The sequence below is a fragment of the Lepidochelys kempii genome, chromosome 11 (assembly GCF_965140265.1).
Source record: "Lepidochelys kempii isolate rLepKem1 chromosome 11, rLepKem1.hap2, whole genome shotgun sequence".
Lineage (NCBI taxonomy): Eukaryota > Metazoa > Chordata > Testudines > Cheloniidae > Lepidochelys > Lepidochelys kempii.
The window spans coordinates 38,091,386-38,115,626 of NC_133266.1; the positions used below are offsets into that span (position 1 = coordinate 38,091,386).

At 42.3% G+C, this 24,241-nt stretch overlaps 1 protein-coding gene across 5 annotated transcripts in view; it reads left to right on the top strand.

The window, feature by feature from the left end:
- CERS6 (ceramide synthase 6) overlaps window positions 1–24,241 on the top strand; it is a 317,612-nt gene that overhangs the window by 184,488 nt on the left and 108,883 nt on the right. For all 5 annotated transcript variants that reach the window (XM_073305741.1, XM_073305736.1, XM_073305737.1 and 2 more), the window contains exon 4: window positions 20,575–20,632. In XM_073305741.1, the coding sequence (XP_073161842.1) occupies window positions 20,575–20,632 (58 nt within the window). The remainder of the gene's footprint in view (window positions 1–20,574; window positions 20,633–24,241) is intronic.

Consider the following 24,241-nt stretch of genomic DNA (forward strand, 5'->3'; position numbering starts at 1 on the left):
CTTCTGGGATCTGCTTGAGATAAGCACGGCCGGGAGCCTGCACCCCTGACCCCCTCCCAGGCCTTAACCCCTTGCCCCCGCCCCAGCCCTGATCTCCCTCCCGTCCTCCGAACTCTCGGTCCCAGCCTGGAGTTATACCCAAGAGGAGTAAGGGAGAAGACCCAGCTTTGCAAGAGACCTATTACTGTAAGTCGACTAATCGGTCTATCAGGGCTGAATAGTTCATAATGAAGAACAAAACTAAAACTTTTGAGTAAAAGTCCCAGTATTTTAGAAAAAAATCAGCATTTTAGGGCTTGTCTGGGTCATTAAAGTCAATGGAGAACAGGATCTGACCCTTACTCACACTATAAGATTTTGGTTAAATACCCTCCACCCCAAGTTTCTTACAAATCCACACAATCCTATCTACCTCACTTGTCTGTCTTATTTTTCTTTCCATTTCTACATAACCTCTATCAGGGTCATAGCTAAGTGCTGCACAAAATTAAAGAATGCAAGTGCTCAGGAGGGACAATCGGTAAGACCGAAATAATAAGAACTTAAACCCTGCAGCCCCAGAGTAGTCATCCCTTGTGTAGTAGATCTTTGCAGGTAGGTCATTAAAGTGTGAAGTCAATGAGGTTGCAAAGGTGTAACAGAGCAGAAGATGGCCCAATGTGCCTTCAGTTCACAGCTCCATAGTGACAATTACATATACTTTAAAAAGTTATGCAATAGTGTGCTTGAGAAATGATGCCTTCACCCCAAACCCCTCATCTCCAGCCCCATCCCAGAGCCCGCACCCCCAGTTGGACCCCTCACTCCCGGCCCTGCGCCCAACCCTCTGCGCCAGGCCAGATTCCCCTCCCACCCTCTGAACCCCTCAATTCCAGACCAGAGCACCCTCTTGCACCCCAAACCCCTCTGATCCCATCCCAGAGTCTGCACCCCCATCCAGAGCCCTCACACCCTCCCGCACCCCAACCCTCTGTCCAAACCTGATGCCCATTCCCACACTCTGACCTCCTCATTTCTGGCCCCACCCCAGAGCCTGCACCCCCAGCTGGAGCCCTCACCCTCCACACTCCAGCACCCTAAGCCAGCCCAGTGAAAATGAGTGAGTGAGGGTGGGGAGAGTGAGTGACAGAGGGAGGAGGGATTAAGTGGGCAGGGATGGGGCCTCACAGAAGGGGCGGGGCCTTGGAGGAGGGTTGTGGCAGGGGAAGGGTGTTTGGTTTTGTGCGAATAGAAAGTTGGCAACCCTAGGTAGAGTACAGGAAGCACTTTTATCACTCCAGTATCTAAAGGCATGTCTACATTAGAGCTGGAGGTGGAATTTCCAGCTTGGGTAGACATACCTGCACTAGCTCTGATTTAGCTAACATTCTGAAAATAGCAGTGTGGTTGCAGCTGTATGGGTAGTAGGACAGGTTAGGTTTCCCAAGTATTAACCTGGAATCTCGGACAGGATTGTTCTTGGGGAGGCTAACCTATTGCATTGCCCATGCAGCTGCTGCTACACTGGTATTTTTAGCTTGATGGCTTGATCAAAGCTAGCATGGGCATGTCTACCCATGCTAGAAATTACACTTCCAGCTCCAGTGTAGACATGCTGTCAGTGACAGGTTATAGTTCAGATGTGATCTTGGGGATGGTGGGGGATGACCTATGCTTTCTATTGTACAGACCTGTTATAATTCATACATGAAGTTATGGCTATTCCAATATACTGCATGATCCTTCTCGTGGGATTTTACTGATTCCTGAGGAGGATTCAGGCACTGTTCCTACCATGCCTTGCATGTATGGGACTTGATATAGGATTTGCCTTCTCTACGGCAAAGCTATGTGTGTTTTCACATCATTGTAAACATGTAATGTAACTGAAATTTTTCTGTTTTTTTAATCTCCTAGAAGGAAATGATGCAGATTCTGTTAGGGAACGTGGCATAGAAACAGAACAGTACAGCATCTAAGCACTCTGCACACACGCACCGTCACTGCAAAACCACATTGTCCAATGCTGCATTCCAAAGATGCCTAAGCGCTGAAGGACTCTGCGGATTTAGCAAAGTTGCCAAGTTCACCAATGTCTTTTAAAAGTCCCCAATTTATTTCCAAATTATTTTATAATCAACGTATTATATTTGGCAAAGTACCTGTAGAATTGTATCTTAATTCTCAGCATTAAGAAAACAGCAAATTATGTAGGAGCACAAGCACAACAAAACAGAAGGAACTAGGTGCTGACATTGCTTTATTGAAGTTAGAGAGTTTTGTCATTGACTTCAATAGCAGCAGCACGGGGTACTTACTCTGTAAATTTCACTCACTGTGTAAAGCTGTGAGATAAGTGTTGGATCAAACAAATTTTGTAAGAGTTCTTGAGAATATTTGGCAGTGCTTCTGACCGCAGGATTCTTGTGGGCTCTAGTAAATGATCTTTTACCATAAGCACTTTGGGGCAGGAGCTGTCTTTGTCTTTGTACAGTGCCTAGCACAATGGGGTCTTGGTCCTCGACGGGGGCTCCTGTGTTCTACTGCAGTACAAATAATAAATAGGAAAACTTCAGTAATTGTCCTAGAACGTCTGTGTGCCTCCAGTACAGTGGTAAAATGTTATTGTTTCTCTAAGCTGGATTTTATGTTGATTTTTAAATGAGAGAGTTTCCATGCCAGATGAAAAGAACAAAAAACTGAAACACACAGGACACATTAAATAGAAAGGAATGGGTCTTATAAATTAATTGGCAAATACCAAATGCAAGTATGAGGGAGGCGAGTAGCCTTCTTTGAAAGGGAGAATTCTTTGTATTACTTTCAGAGGCCCTGCATTGAAAAACCACATTTTGTCATCTTTCTCACACTGAGTGAGAGAATCTGCGTCAGGTTTGAGCGTTTTCCCAGAGGTATCAACAAAAATAGCTCTGCAAGCATCCATTTCGGTTGCCTGATATCAAGGTAGATTGAGTCAGATTTGTTTTCTCTCCTCTTCAGCTATTTATGAGTTGGTTGAGTTCAGGATCCTAACGCAGGGAAGAAAGGTAAGCAGCAGGATACGGACCCTGGACTTCAGGAAAGCAGACTTTGACTCCCTCAGGGAACGGATGGGTAGGATCCCCTGGGGGACTAACATGAAGGGGAAAGGAGTCCAGGAGAGCTGGCTGTATTTCAAGGAATCCCTGTTGAGGTTACAGGGACAAACCATCCCGATGTGTCGAAAGAATAGTAAATATGGCAGGCGACCAGCTTGGCTTAACGGTGAAATCCTAGCGGATCTTAAACATAAAAAAGAAGCTCACAAGAAGTGGAAGGTTGGACATATGACCAGGGAAGAGTATAAAAATATTGCTCGGGCATGTAGGAATGAAATCAGGAGGGCCAAATCGCACCTGGAGCTGCAGCTAGCGAGAGATGTCAAGAGTAACAAGAAGGGTTTCTTCAGGTATGTTGGCAACAAGAAGAAAGCCAAGGAAAGTGTGGGCCCCTTAATGAATGAGGGAGGCAACCTAGTGACAGAGGATGTGGAAAAAACTAATGTACTCCGTGGTTTTTTTGCCTCTGTCTTCACTAACAAGGTCAGCTCCCAGACTGCTGCGCTGGGCATCACAACATGGGGAATAGATGGCCAGCCCTCTGTGGAGAAAGAGATGGTTAGGGACTATTTAGAAAAGCTGGACGTGCACAAGTCCATGGGGCCGGACGAGTTGCATCCGAGAGTGCTAAAGGAATTGGCGGCTGTGATTGCAGAGCCATTGGTCATTATCTTTGAAAACTCGTGGCTAACGGGGGAAGTCCCGGATGACTGGAAAAAGGCTAATGTAGTGCCAATCTTTAAAAAAGGGAAGGAGGAGGATCCTGGGAACTACAGGCCAGTCAGCCTCAGCTCAGTCCCCGGAAAAATCGTGGAGCAGGTCCTCAAGGAATCAATTCTGAAGCACTTAGAGGAGAGGAAAGTGATCAGGAACTGTCAGCATGGCTTCACCAAGGGCAAGTCATGCCTGACTAATCTAATTGCCTTCTATGACAAGATAACTGGCTCTGTGGATGAGGGGAAAGCAGTGGACGTGTTGTTCCTTGACTTTAGCAAAGCTTTTGACACGGTCTCCCACACTATTCTTGCCAGCAAGTTAAAGTAGTATGGGCTGGATGAATGGACTATAAAGGTAGATAGAAAGCTTGCTAGATTGTTGGGCTCAACGGGTAGCGAACAATGGCTCCATGTCTAGTTGGCCATCAAGTGGAGTGCCCCAAGTGTCGGTCCTCGGGCTGGTTTTGTTCAATATCTTCATTAATGATCTGGAGGATGGTGTGGATTGCACCCTCAGAAAGTTTGCAGATGACAGTAAACTGGGAAGAGAGGTAGATATGCTGGAGGGTAGGGATAGGATACAGAGGGACCTAGACAAATTAGAGGATTGGGCCAAAAGAAATCTGATGAGGTTCAACAAGGACAAGTGCAGAGTCCTGCACTTAGGACAGAAGAATCCCATGTCCGCTACAGACTAGGGACCGAATAGCTAGGCAGCAGTTCTGCAGAAAAGGACCTAGGGGTTACAGTGGACGAGAAGCTGGATATGAGTCAATAGTGTGCCCTTGTTGCCAAGAAGGCCAACGGCATTTTGGGATGTATAAGTAGGGGCATTGCCAGCAGACCAAGGGATGTGATCGTTCCCCTCTATTAGACATTGGTGAGGCCTCATCTGGAGTACTCTGTCCAGTTTTGGGCCCCACACTACAAGAAGGATGTGGAAAAATTGGAAAGAGTCCAGCAGAGGGCAACAAAAATGATTAGGGGACTGGAACACGTGACTTATGAGGAGAGGCTGAGAGAACTAGGATTGTTTAGTCTGCAGAAGAGAAGAATGAGGGAGGATTTGATAGCTGCTTTCAACCACCTGAAAGGGGGTTCCAAACAGGATGGATCTAGACTATTCTCAGTGGTAGCAGATGACAGAACGAGGAGTAATGGTCTCAAGTTGCAGTGGGGGAGGTTTAGGTTGGATATTAGGAAAAACTTTTTCACTAGGAGGGTGGTGAAATACTGGAATGTGTTACCTAGGGAGGTGGTGGAATCTCCTTCCTTAGACATTTTTAAGGGCAGGCTTGACAAAGCACTGGCTGGGATGATTTAGTTGGGGATTGGTCCTGCTTTGAGCAGGGGGTTGGACTAGATGACCTCCTGGGATCCCTACCAACCCTGATATTCTATGATTCTAAGGAAAACTTCAGTTAAAATGCAAGCACCATTTCTGTTCAGTGTGTCCTGATGAAAATTTTTCTGGGCAGAACTTAAAGCTTTCCAAAATAGCAATAGAACACTCACCATGGAGCAGGAGATATTGGGGATAATTGGGGATTGGTCCTGCTTTGAGCAAGGGGTTGGACTAGATGACCTCCTGAGGTCCCTTCCAACCCTGATATTCTATGATTCATTGCCAGATCAGAAGAGCATTGTTATAAGGTTTTTTCCCGCATCTTGTGCAAGTAGTTCTCTTAGCATCTTGTTCATTGCCAAGAGCTGACATGCCTGATAAAGGTTTTCTGTGCAAAGAGAGAGAGATGATGGTGTGATAAGGGATTTCACCTTTGTTGCCTTGTTTGATGATGTGACAGTTTGTAGACTAAGGCTTTCCCGCCCTGAGGCAGAGCACGGTGGAGGAGAAGGAGGGCATGGTGCAGCGGATAAACCAAAGGCCCATGGCACATTCTGGCTGGCAGGACAGAATAACTCACAGAAGCCTGAGCACATTGCACGCTGGGATGCTCCAAATGGGTGTTTCCCAGTTCCTGCTGTCCGCTCTGCGTAGGGTTGAAAAATAATCTCTGGCAATGGCTGGAAATATTGGCATGGGGAAATGTTTGTGCCATTTGACCAGCTACCACCAGTGTCTGGTTTGAACAGTAAGAATATTGGACTAGATTCTGTCACTTGCTCTGCTCCTTATTGCACCGCTGTAGCAGTATAGAGGGAGCAGAAAGCCACCGGATCTCTGAAGCAGGGGAGACCCTGGTGCACAGAGAGCTGGAAAAGCTGCTCCTTCACCCCGTTATTACTCCCTAGTATGTCAATGAAGGGTGGGGGAGGTATAGCGAATGGCACTTTGGCTGCTCTAATTGCATGGTAGCTAGCATAAAATTGGCCCGGAAATCAGCAAGCCTCAACTGGCTCCCTTGTGGCCCATTTCCATCCCTCTCAGATGTGCCCAGCTGAGAATCTGGCCCGCTGTTTTATTTCTTAAAGCTCAAACCTTAAGTAACAGTCACTGGCAAAGCACACTGCACATTCAGAACTCCAAATGTTTTCCCTGCATGTCTGGGGAGGGGTGGTTAGGATAGTGGAGATGGCGTTTAGATGTGTTACAGTGGGTTTACTTTAGTATATTCAGTGGATATTTATTCGAGTGGGATGAGAACTCCATTATTCTGTCCTCAGCTTTGCTATTGTGAAAGCTAGCTTGTGAAATGGCAGCCTGGACAACAGGGTGGACAATCACTGAGACTCTTCAACCTGAACTAAACAGATAAAGGCAGGGACAGGAACAAGGATTTTCAGGAGGCTGGGTCTGACCCCCACCCACCATAAAATGTAATAGGAACCATTTTGCTGTAAGGATGGTTTGTAGTGAAGTCAGCAGCCCTTTGCCTTACTGCATAGTCCAGACCTGGACTTCAAGATACCCTGTGTCTACGCTATATATTGTAATACACTAGGGAGTACATACTGCCTTTAGTTAGTGGGAGAGCTAGAGCTGAAGAGAGAAGTACATAAGGTCTGTTGATGTCCAGCAGCTTGTATAAAAGAATCACCTTTATATTCTCTACAGGCGTGTCCTGACTCTCTACAGGCAATTATGGATGCTACATGTGCTTTGTTACTTTAGGGGTTGAATTATGTCTATACTGTACCTTTGGATCATGCTAATACACTGAACTGTATTCAGGTTGTACTGTAACAGTGTTCATATTTCTTATGAATTCCTGCCTTCTCTCCAAACTGGATTATTTAGAATTCCTAATTCCTTGAATCTTTCTGCTTAGGTGATGCAATAGTAAATACTGTTAATAAGTTTAATTAACTCCTGTGTAGATCCTGTGAAGACACTATCTCTTAATGTTATCACTGCAGATTAAGCAATGTTATAATAAATTAACTATATGGATTTTTCCCTTGTGGTTTGTGTGCACTCATCATTGCTTTATGGTATGGAAATTAAATAATCCTTTCTTAAATTCTAGTTAATGTGAACATTGGTTTAAAATTAGGTTGAGGAAGTCTGCTCAGGCTGAAATGTAACAGTTTAGCATGCTACAAGGGGAGGGCTGAACAGACAGTACTAGCTGTATTTCTCAATATCTGTGTGTCTTTGCACTGGCTTGTGATCAATTTTTCAAGAGGTTATGCATTTTCTGTGGCTTGTTGTACACCCTCCTCTCTGACTGAAATCACCCGCCCCCCTTGGTGCTGTGAGTGTAAAGGCCTGTAGATGGGCATGGAATTATCAAAAGGAGCCGTTTGGTATTCTGGGATGGATCTTGTTCTCTTCTGTTGGAGCTGTTCCACTTTGTATAAATCATTAAATATTCAATGGAACAGGCACTGGAATCTGGGCTCCCCACATCCTGGTAAGTGGCCTAGCCACAGGGATATGGAGTCACTCCTTTTTTGTGGGCCCAGTGACTCTCTAAGTATTTTATACAAAGTGGAATAGTTTTAACAGGAGTGAGTAAGAGAAAGAAACGCCCCAGAATAGCTAACAGCCCACTGGGAGGGAAGTGACCTGAGATCAGATCCTTACTCCAGTGTGAGGATTTGACCTGAGTTCAATCCTTACTCCAGTGTGAAGATGTCTCCTACATCTTAAGGGAGTGCCCTTACCACTGAGTTGTTGGGCATAAGAGGGACATTACTCCCCTTCTTGTGAATCCAGCTCTTTATTTTCTTTGCTGGTATTAAAAGTACCTGAAATTGAAACATTACATTGTTTCATTTGACCCAAAAAAACAATTTTCCAACTTTTTTTATTTGCCTAAATCTGTGCAAAGACACGGGGCACAACTTCTATTGGGGACCTGTGTATTACATAGCAGAGTAGTTTCCCACAATGTTTAATATTTGTTTCCTTCTGAGTTTTTGACTATCCCATGTTAATATATCTTACAGTAATATGCTTTCATGCTCTTTAGAGAAAGCTAAGATGTGAGTACTTTCTTCTGATGTAACTATTTTATAAGCTGAATTGGGAGTTTACAATAGAAGTATAGATATTTCTGTTTCTGAATTTTCATTTTTTGTTTCATAATTAAGAGCTGAAAGTTGTAAACCAACTGAGCTGAAGATAATGCCTGCTGAAAGCTGCATTTGTACAGCTGTCTATCAAAACATCAGTATAACAAAGATCTCCATTCATACCGCCACAGAGAATAGATTTTTTTGACTGACAGAACAGTTTGTGGTATATGGAGATAACATTGCATGTATATCCAGAATAACAAAGTGACTGACAGTGGAAGATTGTTAGAAAGTCTGTTGCTTGCCTATTCTATACCTGAATGACTGACAAACTCACGGAGCTGACAGACTTGAAGACTGTTGATGGAGAGCCTTCTAATACTGTAATTTATTCTGTAAGGCCACATTCTGTCTTCATTTATACCTATGCGGCTTCTTTAATTCCACTTCACTGACAACATTCGAGTTGTGGACTGAAGACGGAATCTGACCAAGTACCTGAAGAAGACCTCTATGGGGCTCAAAAGCTTGTCTCTGGTCCGATGAAAGTTATTACCTCACCCACCTTGTCTCGCCAATATTTGGCAAGTCAGACTAATGTTTTGCACTTTGACGCCTTGAGACCCAAGAAGTCAGGGTCAGTGAATTCTGAAAAAGGTGCAAATACAGAATATTTTGTTAGATTCCAGAATGAATTTGGTGTAGAATCTCCAAGGGATTTAGGGATTGAAAGTAATGGATCAACTTATGTAAACAAAGTTACTCACATGAATGATCTTCTAGAATCAACCCTTCAAAACATGATGAAAATTTGTGGCTACAGGCTATGAAATATTTTCAATACAAGATACTGCAGAAATGATATTTGGAAGTATTTAATGCCCATTCTAAAATCAGTTACTTGTGCTCAATTACTTGGATACTTTAAAATGAATGAGTAAGGCTTGGCTGTCTGGTGTTTCTTGGTAGATTTCCTGGTGTTCTGGCCTGTTAAGTTTTATTCTCACGCTACCCTGAGGGCACTGCTTTTTCATGAAACCTGCTATAGAAATCCCTTATTACTGTTTCTTTTGTAGTTTGCTTGAAATCTTGAGGGCTAAGGCACATGCTCATTTTCTTAAAAATCAAATCTGAGGCAGTGTGACAGTTATTTGTCTTCATCTGTTCAAGTAAATGTACATGTGATTTTTCCCTTGGTAAATCAAAACAAAGGGACAACAGATCGTGGACATAATGCAGGGGAATAGACGGAGTAAATGCAGTCCTCCAGAATAGATGAAGAAAATAAATTGAAGAGCGAACAGAGACAATGAAATTAATTTTTTTTTTAAGGAACAAAAAACCTATTGTGTTACAGATGAACATGAAAAAAGGGTTGTGATTGCTACAGGAATGTTATGCAATCATGAATGGGAGAAGAGATGGTCTGTGTGCTTGCAGATGAGAGGTGTTCCTTTAATCAGTCTTGCCATAAAGACATATGGCCTACAGTAGGAGGAAAAGTTAGAGAACTCCTGGTCCAGGGTACTAGAAAGAGCTCCTTGCTGCACACACAGAAAGTGAAGTCCAGGGAACGTTGAAAGATTCATGGGCTTGTGTAACTTTTGTGCAATGAGCATCACTAAAGGTGAAGCCAGTCCTATCAATCAGAATGTAAAGATGACTGCCTGGCAATTAAGTCTGTGTTTTCTAGGCACTCATCCCATGAGTTTTCCAGATGCGAGTGCATCTTTGTAGAGTTATATTTGGTTAGACTAATGGATCTCTGAGACCTTATCAAAGGTTTACTTCATGTTGACCTTGAAGTTTATTGCCAGACCAGTTATATAACCATTAAACCATCCAGGGCAACATAACATAGAAAGAACTATGAAAACACCTATTAAACAGTACATCTTTCCTGGTGTAATTATACAAACATGCTGTATTATTTATAACATTGCATTGCTTTAGATCATTTAGTGCTGGGTTTTTTTTTTCTTTTCATTTTTCTGCACTACTAAATTTTGCTCTTAATATTTTCAGAGCTGCATTTGCATGTTGAGAATGAAGATGTAGGACAGTAGTGGTCCTGAGTGGTGCTGTAACATTAAATATTAAATAACTGTTTAAAACATCAGCCCAGAGGAAAGTCATAAGTCAGCCAAACTTTAAACCATAAAATGTAATAGAAAGGCAAAGATGGTTTCTCAATATATAGTGTCTGCTCCTTTGCATGCTTTAAAAGAAATCAATCTTTCTGCAGTAGGGTTACTTCTTCAAATCACTTCAGCTGTCTAAGAAGCCGCCCTAGTGCATGAACCTGTTTACCATTTGCAGGAACATGCCAATCCAAATCAGCAGAGCTACTTTCGCTTTAGTGGCTTGAGAGGTGTGATGGGGAATATTTATCAACTCTCTGTGCATCTAGTAGTAGCTAACCAGGCTCAACAAAATACAGCAATATATCCTAAGAGAAGCTTTGGGATGCCAAAAGAATTGGATGGATGGAGCGCTTGGCATCAGTGATATTGTCACACTTGTAATATCATACCATACAAAGCTAACTTGGTTAGAAAGAACAGAGGTAGGCAAGACTTTAGGAGACAGCACATGATGTCCAGAGAGACAGATGCACTTTCTGGATGGGTTCTGAACCTGTGGAAGAGAGATGTTTTCATTCTCTTCTACAGAATAATTAGGTTTCTAAACACCTCTTTTAAAAGATGTGCTATATAGATTTGTGCTGTGTCCTGAAGGACACCGAGATGTTGCATACTACGGGGTACAAGAATACATAAATACTTTCCTTTTCCAAGTGGCAATTGCTGTAATTGGCACAGGGATGTGGGACTGTGATTAGGAAGAGAGGTGGCCTATGAGACAAACACTCTGCTAAAATGTTGTCCACACGATGGAAATGGCTTGATATGGCCCTAAATATGCTCCAAAGGGTTAAGGGTATATCCTTTAAACTGGTTTGTTATTTTGATTTCGCGTTTAGATAAGAGTTTGATTTCTTAATCAAATCGGCCAATTGACAAGAAAGCTAATGTCCCAAACCAAAGTTGCTTAACTCTCCAGCTGGGGATACAAATTGCAAAATACACTATATTGGATCATATACACCACCAGCTTCTAAAGCACTTGTGGAAGAAGCTGCATGTTTCAGCATGTGTCTTGTCTTATTTTTGGTAGCGAGGCAAACAACCTTCCTGTCTCAGAAACAAACCAGTGGAAAGGATTTACTGATAAGAGATCTCTGCTTTGATGTTCTGTTCTCGGTAGCTGGGTGAATAGTCCATTAAAGTTAATAGGAGACCTGCCTATGTACAACAGGGAGAAAACAGAATGCCAAATGAGTGCTGCCAGGTGGATCAGAATGAGGAATTTTGTGCAAAGGTTAAGTTCTGTAGTATCAAAAATTCCAAAATTAAAAAGATGCTAATTTTTGATTTGTGTCAGCATTACACTTTGATAATTCTCATAAGCTTCTTAATTCTCTTGTTGGTGCATGTTAAAGTTAGCAAATTATTTTTATTACTCATGGTGTGGTAGGTGAAATATTTCCTTATTTATTGATGGAAAAAATGTGAAGTGTAACAGATGGGTTATGAAGCTGGTGGAGGGACAGGGGTTGTTGTGAGAGTTAGAAGGAGTCAAATATAAGGAAGGATTTGAAGGAAGAACAGGGCTGGAAATGGGAAGCAGTTCTGAGCTTTGGGAACAACATGATAGCATGTGAATCTGGGAGTGGGGGGAGTTGGAGGGGAACAATGAGTGGAGAGAAAATTGGGAGGAGAAAAAAGGGAAATAGAGAAAAGGAGAACACAAGTGTAAGAAGTGAGAATGTGTAAGTTACTGGCGAATGTGTTACAATTGACAGAGGATAGGAGTCTGTTACAGCCCCAGCTGAAGAGCCTTGGCTCTTTCACATAGCCTGTAGCAGCTAGCTTTGGAGGTCCTTGGTTCACTCCCCAGTACGTCAGCCAAGACAGCAGTCATCATATAAGTGGGGTCTCATCCAGGATTCAAACAGCTATGGGCCTCAAAGGCCGAGTATGAGCCTCATTTGAGGAGGGGGAGTATGTAACCCATCAGTGAGTGTGTGTTACAGGCCCCTCTCTGTGCCTGATACACAGAGGATATGAGTTGTTACAGCCCCCAGCTACATAGGCATGTGATGAAGAAGGCAACTGACATAATGTAAAGGCTTGACAATGAGATGAGAAGTATCTGGTATTAAATCAAGAGGATAAACTCTCAGTATGCAACCTACATGGTAGCCAGTCAAGTAGGCTCATTTCACTTCTTACTGCTGTAAATCAGGACTGCTACCACAATGAAACTGGTGCATGTGAGAAGAGAATTAGGCTTGGTGGTGAAATCTGGCCCCCTTTGAAGTCAATGGGAATTTTGCCATTGACTTCAGTGAGGTCAGGATTTAACCCAGTATCTTCACACCAGGCAAAGAGCAAACCAGATGATAGACAAAATGTTTTTTCAAAACAGGGGCACACTTTTATTTATAAATGGAAGTTTATATTATTTATAAAGGGTTTATAAACAGGTGTTATAAACATATTGCAGACATGGGTATTATGTATTTTCGGATGGTTATAAGCACATCAATATAGAGTTTTATAGATGGTTATAAGTAGCCTGTTGACCTGATAGACTCTAGCACCCTATAACAATTAACTATTTATTAAAACACCTAATAATTTAAACCTTTACAAACTCTTTATCAATAGTGTGAGCAAAGCCAGCTTAGGGCTTTGGTTCACAGAGACACTGACTGATGCAGGGTTTGGTAACATAGAATCATAGAATATCAGGGTTGGAAGGGACCCCAGAAGGTCATCTAGTCCAACCCCCTGCTCGAAGCAGGACCAATTCCCAGTTAAATCATCCCAGCCAGGGCTTTGTCAAGCCTGACCTTAAAAACCTCCGAGGAAAGAGATTCTACCACCTCCCTAGGTAACGCATTCCAGTGTTTCACCACCCTCTTAGTGAAAAAGTTTTTCCTAATATCCAATCTAAACCTCCCCCACTGCAACTTGAGACCATTACTCCTCGTTCTGTCATCTGCTACCATTGAGAACAGTCTAGAGCCATCCTCTTTGGAACCCCTGTGTTCCAAAGAGGATGGAACATCTGTGTACTATCTATGTTTGACACCAACAAACAGTCATAATGACAGAACTTAAACACAAGGCTGCTTTTTTACCCTCTAACAGAACCAAGAAAACCCATTTCTCCTGTGTCAGATGACTTGCAAAATGTTTTTGATGCATCCATTCACAGTCTGCAGCCCATACAACACCTCAGTTTGCAGAGCCATAAAACATTTGCCTTTGTCCGGCAAAATGTGTAATGAATTGCAAGAATTGAGCCAATTATTTGTTATGAACCAGCCCTAATGAGGTAGCTCATTTATAAAAAGTCATTTCCGCCTCCAAACATATCTTTCTTGGAGAAACCCTTCAGGTTCCCTTGTTCTGCTATTGGTTGATAATTTAAGGTATAACACCACTGGCAATCTTTTAGGAGTCCTGTTCCACCCCCGCCCCTCCTCTGTAATACAGACCTTTAGTATATTCCCAGAAATTGTTTAATCTGTCATGGAATTGGTGACCCATTTAGAGCAAACTAACTTTCAAGTTAACTACGAGAGCATCCATAGACCTACTTCAGGCTGGCTTCATTATGGATTGGTAACAATGCTAACACTCCCTGGCATGAGCTACCCTCATCATGGGTCATGGCACAGTGGGAGAGAATGTTACTGCTACTCTCTTTTCCACACCATGGCCCGACAGGGAGGGGGTTATAATCTGCTTGAAGTACAGAGCTGACTCAGATTACTTCCTCTGTTGAGCAAGATAAGAAACCAGGCACAGAACTGAATCATAATTCAATCACTGGCCTGCTCCTGGGGCAGCACAGCTACGTGCAGCCTCTTGCTCAGGGCTAGTGGTAAATCCACAACTTAGTTACTGATGGGTCTGTCAGCTGACACACTGATCATGTCTTTTCCAGTTTTAAGACTGTTTGTAGGAAAAGTGCTAATATCAGGTTGCTGTCCGTATATTTCTTCAGGCTACAGTGGTTCATAGACCTCACTTTAAACCATCTCCACTATAGATTGAATGGAGATTTTTAGAGTGCTCAGTATATATTAATTATATTTAACACACATGTAGTATTAATAATTGTATTTATTTAGATTTAATAAGACAGATATCAATTAAATACCAACTGATTAGTAAGGTCATTGATGTTTGCTGACTGTATAGTAGACCGTGCAGCAGTTAAGCTTCACTGAATACTGTATGTTAATTGTTAGTCAATTGATTATTTAAGTAGCTAAACCAGTTACATTATTTTTCTTTCAAACCTAAATGAATTCAGGTTATTAACATTGATATTATTAATTATATAACTAATATGAATGTGTCTACCCCGACAGTGGTCTCAAGTGTTTTTACTGTTAATTGAAACAATAAACCAATGTAGGACTATACATAAATGGTGTGAGAGAGCCTATGAGCTTTATGTAGGGGATCAAGATTTCATCCTTGGTGCTAAACCAGGGAAAATTTCCTTTGAAAGCTGCCTGACATGGAGTAACAGAAAACCTTTTGCAGTTCTGTTTCACATGTTCGGAGAACAAGCTTAAGACATTCTTCTACTAAAGCTAACGGAGTAATTTACTGCAAGAGTTGATTGATGCAGATTCTGCCAGTCTTTGAAACAATTTTTCTTTCTAACAACTTGTGCAGCCCTATAGGTTGTTGAATAACTCACTGTGAATAGGTTTCAGAGTAGCAGCCGTGTTAGTCTGTATCCGCAAAAAGAAAAGGAGTACTTGTGGCACGTCTCTAAGGTGCCACGAGTACTTTTTTTTCTTTTCACTGTGAATAGAATTTATCATGAATTCTGGTGCCTGGTTTTGTGTAATAAGAATATAGGTGAGGTCCTTGCACCACTAAAGTCAGTGGGAGTTTTGTGCTGTCTTTCATTAGACTTCAGGATGATTCAGTGTTCTGTCTTCAAAATAATGGGCCCCATGAAAAACGTGGTGCACATTCACAACTGGAAGTCAGTGTTTCTGGATTTGCACATCTGAGGGTAAAAAGTTTTCTTTCTCTGCAGTGGCTGCTGCAGCAACATGCGGCAGTCACAGGTTTCCTTGGCCTTCTGCAGGGCTAAGCAAAAGAAGCCTCCTTGGAGAACTGTGTGAATGGTGGAGCCCCAGAGGTCAACCATTTAAAACTTCACCTTGAACATATGTCAGAAGTCTATGAATCGCTTGAAGGAGAGGCTTTTTCAGCCTCCATGGAGTAGCGTGGCTTTCGTACACAAGGTGCACAGGAATTTTATGAACTTTGCCTTGAGAAAAAATGCAACAAAGATCATTTTGGGAGGGGTTGTTACAGCAGACAGCTATCACTGAAAGGAAGTTATTGTAACTGCTCAGATTTGGTATGAGAGTGAGAGGGGGCTGGGCAGTGGAGGAAGGGGAAGGGCGTCAGCAGTAATATTTTCCATGGAGTAAAACATGATAGCTATGAATTATTCCCCTTGATTGATTGATTTTTGCATTGGCAAAGTCTTGCAAACTCCACCACATGAATTGCATGACTTGGCAGTTATGGAGCAGGGTTCACTGTCCCAGGACCTGGCTCATGAGGAAATTTACATTCCTTCATCTTGCTATCCTGGCTATTTTCTGCCCGCACATGATTTGAAGACTTTCCAAAACCAGAGGTGACATTCTTTATCCGAATCCTCAGTTTGTGCAATAGTTTCGGGGGAATGTGGCAACATGAAAGATACACACTATGTTGCTGGTAGTACCGAGCTTGTGGGAGGACCAATATTTGTGTAATACCAATTAAGCAATTTCATCTCTGCAGCTCTGTATCTTACAGATGAACAAGAGGCTGCTTCTGTTCAGCTAGACTAGTCACATTTTGAATCTCACTGACATTTTAACAGACACTTTCTGCCCAATTTATCCTTCATTATATTTTTGTAAACTAGATCTGATCTTTCCTTTTAGTTGCTTGTATGCTGGTAGCCTGAACTCCCCTTAAACAAAGCAATGTGCCTTCCCTAGAATCATTTCTCCAAAAATGCACTAAAATGCTTCTGGGGCAATTAACAGCAACCAAACAATTTTACTGAGCAGACAGAAGACAGTAAATAGTACATTTTACTAGAGATGTTTCATGCTCCAGTATCCACTAGCTCTTTCCTCCAGTACATGTTTGTATCGCTTGTTAATGACACTCAGGATTTTTTAAACATAAATATTTTTTTAAAATTCTATTTTAATATTAAAGTGACATCCTATATCAAGGCCTAAACTACTTATAAGCAATTAATAATTTAAATTAAATACAAAAATACTTAGCAGTACATATCTGCTGCCATGTTTTAAAGAAAGTCAAATCCCTGAACAGCTGGAAGCAACTGGAGCCTGTTTATTGAAAAAACAGCTTTTGGTGAAAGTAGCCTCTTCTGCAGGTAGAGAGAATATTTTCTTCATTTCAGCTACTTCAATTCAATGTCTAGTTCATTCAAAGTTAAGAAACCAATGGGGAGCTGATAAAGACTTGTTTTCTTTTTCTAAACTATGAATAAAAACTAGGTGTGAGAGAATGAGATCTACAAGGTTCTAAAATCTTGAAAGACACGCTTACCAGAAGTAATCAGTTCATTACCTACATAAAATACTTCATTTAATAAACCAGTTTTAAATTCAAACACATTTTGATAAAAAAACTTAACAAAGTTTATGTATCCAACACTATAAAAGTAGATTTAACAAAAATTGTTTTTTATTGAGTTTAAATTCCAATCCAAATAGCACTTGACACAAAACACAAGTAAAAATGTAATCATTTAGTAAATGCACCATGTGCTAACTTAATAAAAAATGTGAAAATTAGAAATCTGAATAAATGTAACAAACTATATAATTACTTAAGTAAATGTGAATGGATATATTGTATCTTCCCAGTTAGCAAAAAGAAGCACCAAAATTAATGTAAAGGCTGTATTTAGTCATAAATAACATGTTTTAATGATTACTAACCAATGAGAATCAACCTTTCCTTACGAAAATAACTAAAAAGTACAAATACGAAACAGGATTTAAATCAAGGTTTCCTTCTTGCCAATTTAAATTATGATTAAAATCCAGTGATTTAAATTAGTCCAAGCTGAGCCCAAATTATTTGTCACAAGGTGGTCCAACCTTAAGGGCCCTTCTGCAGCAGGCCGAGGCACAACCAGTATACCTTCCTCAGTTTTCCTCCTTTAGAGTCCCCAGTAACTCCATGACAGCTCTCCTATCTAATAATACCTTTCTGGGTGTTGGTTTATTATGAAAACAGAATTCAAAATAGTCTATAAAGTCCCCAAACATACTGCATTTCTAGTACCCAGTGTATATAGTCCTTAAAATTCCACATCCTATAGTCCATCGACACAGCACATGCCATCCTCTCGTGTCTTCCACCTTATCTGGGCTCTTATCTGATCCTCTCCTGTACCTTTACCAGAAAAACCACCCTAGCCCTTCCATCTGGAGTGCAATCCCACTCTTCCCCATGGGACCACCCTGGCTCTCAGCGTTCTGCCACCTACTGGCTCCCTCTCTCTGGCATGGAAGTGTCAGTGAGCAAGCCCCTCCACTGCTCCCCTCCTTTCAGCTCTCTCCAGCCCTTGGCTTTGGCTGTACGGCTTAGAAGCCAGCAGGCAACTGTCTCATCTGCTCATTGGCCTTCAGCCTTCTCCAACTCTGGCTTTTTGGCTTGGGGAGGTCACCCAGCAAAACTCTCTGCTGCTCTTCAGCCTTCCCCCAGGAACCATCTACAGCTTCCTTAAAGGATCTCCTGCAGTTTCCTTGTGTCCAGTAGCTCTCACCTGCCCTTTTTCTGATTGAACCATGCATCTCTCCTCTGCCCTTTTCCTGACTGACTGACTCTGTTGTTGTGCTCTGCCACTTATATGGCCTAGTTGCCTTCTCTTAAAGCTCAGTTAGGAGATAGCTGACAAGTCACAGGTGCAGTGGCCTCTTTCCTCTTAGAGGGCCACTGTCACCCTATGACACTATGCCTGCTGTAAGCATCACTAACTGAAAAGCCACTGGTGTTTACCTCTGTGGCAGGGTGGCTACCCTGCTCCTAAAATAGAAGGGGTTAAAAGCAGCCCTGCAGAAGGCTGTGGCTGGGGATGGCTGATTGGGGAAGCAGCTGCAGCTGGGCCATGCCCCAATCAGGCCCCAGCTGGCCTGTATAAAAAGGCTGTAAGACCAGAGACCCAAGGGTCTCTCTCCAGGCTAGGAGAGAGCAGGGCCTGGCTGTCTGCCTGGCAGGGTACTGAGGGTGGTAGAGTGCTGGGGAAGGAGCAGGCTGAGCAGAAGTGCTCCAGGCTGTAAGGCCTGGTCCACGGCCCATAGAGGTACTGGGAGGTGGAGGAAGGCAACCAGTCTGAACACCCTTGCCTATGATGAGTGGCCTTTACACTGCAGTCTGCCCCAGGGAGTGGGGCTTGGTGATGACTGGCAGTAGCTCAGACTGAAGCAAGGTGGGGACAGTGGGTTGGGGGTTCCCCAGGAAGGGGAGACCCAGAGGCAGAGTGTGGGGGTTCTGCCAGGGGGCAGAACCCCAGAGAAAGGGGCACCGAGGTCGATGAGGGACACGGGGGCCAGAGCTGTACGGATCACCGGCCTGTAGAGGGTGGTCCATGCTGGAAAAGAGCTAATTCCTAATGATCAGCAGGAGGTGCCGCAGGGGTGAGTCCGCTCCTTTACAACCTCCCATGTGTGTAGCCACACCTGCCCCCCTGGGTATCCAGCAATGTTCTCCAGAAGTTATGTTGTGTTGCCCAGATCTCCATCCACTTCCCAGTGACTTGTATTTTCTGACACTGGGGTCCTAGGCCCTGGGGTCAGCAGATAATCAGTCACAGGTCCATTCTGGCTGGCTTCCTTCCTTCCTAATTTTGTCTCTGGCTGGATTGGATCTGTTTGGCTCTGTCCTCTGTTGGGTCTGGCACCTGCCTCCTAGGCAGATGGTGTCTGGTTCAGGCTGATTTACCTTTACATCGTTAGGTGGGTCAGGCTCCCCTGGTGCAGCTGGGACTTTGGTTGGGCTTTCTGTTGCATCTCAGGCTTGGTCTACACTACCAACTTATGTCGCTGTAACTGCATCGCTCAGGGGGGTGGAAAATCCACCCCTGAGCAACGCAGTTATTCCAACCTAACACCCAGTGTAGACAGCACTATGTTAATGGGTGGGCTTCTCCTGTCCATATAGCTACCACCTTTCGGGGAGATGGAATACTTATGCCAGTGGGAGAAGTTCTCCCATCGGCGTAGGTGGCGTCTTCACTAAGCACTACAGCTGCACTAGTGCAGCCCTCAACCCCAGGTTCTAATCTGTGCTTTCCCTGCCTTTCCCTAAGAAGCCCCCGAGAGACAGACTTGCTGTGTCAAGGTTATGGGGGACTGGAAAAGTTAGTAACATTCTTTAATTAGGAGCTTCTATATCATATAAGTAATAATAACAAAACCTTTGGGGAGCAGCCAACTGTATGTGGATTTGCAGGTGTGATTATCAACTGTTCACCTGAGACGTTTGGGGGGAAAAGCCATTCCCTACCCCAGGAGCTAGTAGTTAGAGCCCATTACAGAGCTCCAGTCTCACTTGCGTGATGCTGTTCCCTACAGCAGGGCACATTTTTATAATCTAACAAACCTCATATTTTAGTTGCTGAAAACATAAAATACTCTTTTGTTAGTGCTGAGCTATGAGAAGGGCAAGTAGTTTTAAAAGCACTGTTGGGAGGTATTTATGTCTTCCCTAGTTGCTTGTACTGGTCTGACAACAGGGAAGGTTTTATCCTATGTATTAAGTTTAAAATGAAAATAAAAGCTCTTTGAACATATGGAAATCAGCCAGAATTTGGTGCTTTAATAGTTGCTTTGTAGGCAAAGACCCAATCTTGCAATTCTCACTCAGGCAAAACTCCCTGCAGCTTGGGCCAAAGAAAGCAAATATATCCTAAAGAACTTAATTGCATAAAAAGACAGAATACTAGGGCTTTGATTCAGGAAAGCACTTAGGCACGTGCTTAACTTTAGGCAAGTGCTTGATTCCCATTTATTTCAGCAAGACTTAAGCATGTCCTCAAGAACTTTGCTGAATCAAAGCCCTAGTGACTAGAAACAATCTTCTGAATGAAAAGAATTTATGTTGATTGGTTGTTGTGCATTAAACTTGTGTTGTAATGGGAGATAAGATGTTGTGCTGCAAAATATGTAAACTTAATATCATAGAGTCAATCTATTTTACCTTTTGCAGGTGGAGATTTACATTTTACCTTTATATATTTACCTATGGAGTCCGGTTCCTGAAAAAGGTAGGAACTCTCATTATTGTATTGTGCTTTTATAACTGGCTACAAATCTGTTTAAAGTTATATGTATGTACAATATATAGCAATGGTTTAGAAAATCATCAGTCGCCACTAAGAAAGATATGCTTTATGTTTGAATTACAAAGTAAGTTGCAATTGGTACTTTGCAGCGAACTCTTGAAGCTACTACTTTTTAAACAAAAAAGAAAAGAGCTTCAGAAAAACCGTTTTAATGCCCAAAAGGTTGCTGTAACAACATCCCTGGTTTCCCAATAGATGTTAGGCTGCTCATGGATGTATTTATGCTTAAAGCATGATTATATTTACATTGTCCTCATGCTGGGCCCTGTGTTCTCCTGTGTGGAAATAACCCATGTAGGAGAGAGGAATCTCCAGGAAGTTTACTATGGATTCTTTGATCAGAAATGAATGGTTGCTCTCAACCGCACTTCACAAGGGAAGCCCCGGGAATTCTGCTCCCTTAACCCCGGCACAGGAGGTAATGAGCATGGTCATGGAGTCTGTTGCAGTATTCCCTGCTCTGTTTTATTGCAAGTCTTGTGACATTTCTTATGTTTTCTTAAAGCCCCAGATGCTGGAATTGGGAGACTTCATGAAAATCTCAGCTTTCATTTAAAACAAAGTACAGTTCTAACCTTCATGGTTTGGAGAAAAGCTTGAAAACATGACCTAAGTGCATCATAAAGTCTTAAAAGCCAGAGGGCAAATGAAAAGATCGTTCTTTCTATTTCTTTCCATGCTGCTTAAGCCAACCTCCATGATTTTTTGAAGTCTGCCTCATGAGGTTGGAATGCTTGAGACTGGCAATACAGCAGATATGCACACTCTAAAAGGCATATGGCCAAGCAGGGTGAGAACATGGCCGTCGTCTCAGCTATTTGTCTGAGGCCAGCACTAATAGGAATATATGCTGCATCTCCAACAAGGAGGAGAAAGAGCTGCTCCTAAGTAAACTTACCTTGTGTTCCTGAACTGGGGCACTGTGCAGGCAAAAAGCTTCCAGTTAATGGTCTGAAATTTCACTTTCCCACCCTCTTCCATGGCTGTGGCATCAAAAGCCAAAACAGGTGATGATGAATGCTGTCATGGTGAATAATGCAAGGGAATGTTCCATGACTGGTTTCTATTGTCTTAGTAGGATATGGTTGATATAGTGCTTGCTTCAGAGGGCTGAACTTTGCTTGGAGTTGTTCTGTTACTGTAGTAAGAGTGATGTGATGCTGAGGAATGAGAAGCGGACCCTGTTTTTATCCCTGGATCTATTACTTTGAAATTTTTCCAGCTCACAAGATATTGTCTACAAGGAACATAATAGTATGTGAGGCAACGTTTCTGAGCCTATACTATAATATTGTGAAGCAGGGTGGATTGATTTTTAAATCAAAGTGATTTAAAACACTGATTTAAAAAAAATAATTTAAATCAGCAAGCAGGAAATCTTGATTTAAATAACTGATTTTAATCTTGTTCTGAATCTGTTGTTTTTATATGCCTAAAGGAAGGTTTATTCTCATTGGTTGGTAACCATTACAATATGTTGATTTGCAACTAACTAAAGCCTTTACACTAAATTTGGTGGTACTTTTTGCTAACCAGGAAGATTCCCTCTATTTATACACATTTATTTAAGTAATGTTATAGCTTAATACACATTTATTCCAATTTTTATTAGAAAATGGTGGATGATGCATTTCTTAATTTTTTTACTCCAGATTTGTGTCAAGCTGCATTTGGATGGAAATTGGAATTCAATTAAAAATGCACAAGAACAACTTTTTAAAATTATTATTATTAGTTAAAACTACTTTAAATGTGCTGGGTACTTAAGAAGAAAAAGGTAAATTAATCAAAATATGTTTCGCGTTTAAAACTAACTGGATCGTCGGGCTCAACGGGTAGTGATCAATGGCTCCATGTCTAGTTGGCAGCCAGTATCAAGCAGAGTGCCCCAAGTGTTGGTCATGGGGCCGGTTATGTTCAGTATCTTCATTAATCATCTGGAGGATGGCGTGGACTGCACCCTCGGAAAGTTTGCAGATGACACTAAACTGGAAGGAGAGGTAGATACTCTGGAGGGTAGGGATAGGATACAGAGGGACCTAGACAAATTAGAGGATTGGGCCAAAAGAAATCTGATGAGGTTCAACAAGGACAAGTGCAGAGTCCTGACCTTAGGACGGAAGAATCCCATGCACCGCTACAGACTAGGGACCGAATGGCTAGGCAGCAGTTCTGCAGAAAAGGACCTAGGGGTTACAGTGGACGAGAAGCAGGATATGAGTCAACAGTGTGGCCTTGTTGCCAAGAAGGCTAATGGCATTTTGGGATGTATAAGTAGGGGCATTGCCAGCAGATTGAGGGACGTGATCGTTCCCTTCTGTTCGACATTGGTGAGGCCTTATCTGGAGTACTCTGTCCAGTTTTGGGCCCCACACTAGAATTAGGATGTAGAAAAATTGGAGAGCGTCCAGCGGAGGGCAACAAAAATGATTAGGGGACTAGAGGAGAGGCTGAGGAAACTGGGATTGTTTAGTCTGTGGAAGAGAAGAATGAGGGGGCATTTGATAACTGCTTTCAACTACCTGAAAGGGGGTTCCAAAGAGGATGGATCTAGACTGTTCTCAGTGGTAGCAGATGACAGAACGAGGAGTAATGGTCTCAAGTTGCAGTGGGGGAGGTTTAGGTTGGATATTAGGAAAAACTTTTTCACTAGGAGGGTGGTGAAGCACTGGAATGCGTTACCTAGGGAGGTGATGGAATATTCTTCCTTTGAGGTTTTTAAGGTCAGGCTTGACAAAGCCCTGGCTGGAATAATTTAGTTGGGGATTGGTCCTGCTTTGTGCAGGGGGTTGGACTAGATGACCTCCTGAGGTCCCTTCCAACCCTGGTATTCTGTGATTCTGTGAACTGATTTATTAAACACAGGAAGGATTAACTGTAGTTCACGAATTGATGGATTGTTTCCGATTAGCATGAACTAGATTTTCAAATGTATTTAGGTACTTAAAGATGTAGATAGGCGCTTAACCTGGTTTGGTGTTCACTCATGTTGAAATCAATGGGAGTTAGGTACTTAACCTACTTAGGTATTTTTGAAAATCCCATGAGCCAGCTATCTGCATCTTTAGGTGCCTAAATGTCTTTGAAAATCTGGCCCCGCATCCTTCAGGTTTTTAGAATTACTAGAGTTCATCCCCTCCCATCTGGTTTTTATTCAGAGATTCCAAGAGGAAAACAAGCTTTCCTGCTTTTTTTACTGTCAGTCAGTTTCGTTCCTTTGAGTGATCTAGTCCAAATGAAGAAAATAATCTTTCTCTCTGCACCTGATAGTTAAACTGAACCAAAAGTAATTAAGGCAAAAGCTCTTCTGCACCACAGAAAATGAAAGTACTTACATTTGGGAAAATTAAAATACCAGCATTCTCTCCAGGGTAAAGACTGAAATGAATATACTTACTGAAGCATTATGTGGCATTGTAATATATTTATAAAGTTTGAGTGGACCTCAACAGTTCAAGATGTTTTCCCCTAATTCTCTAAATAAGCAAAAAGCAGCACCCATTAACTTATTAAAATTTGGGGAAGGTTCAT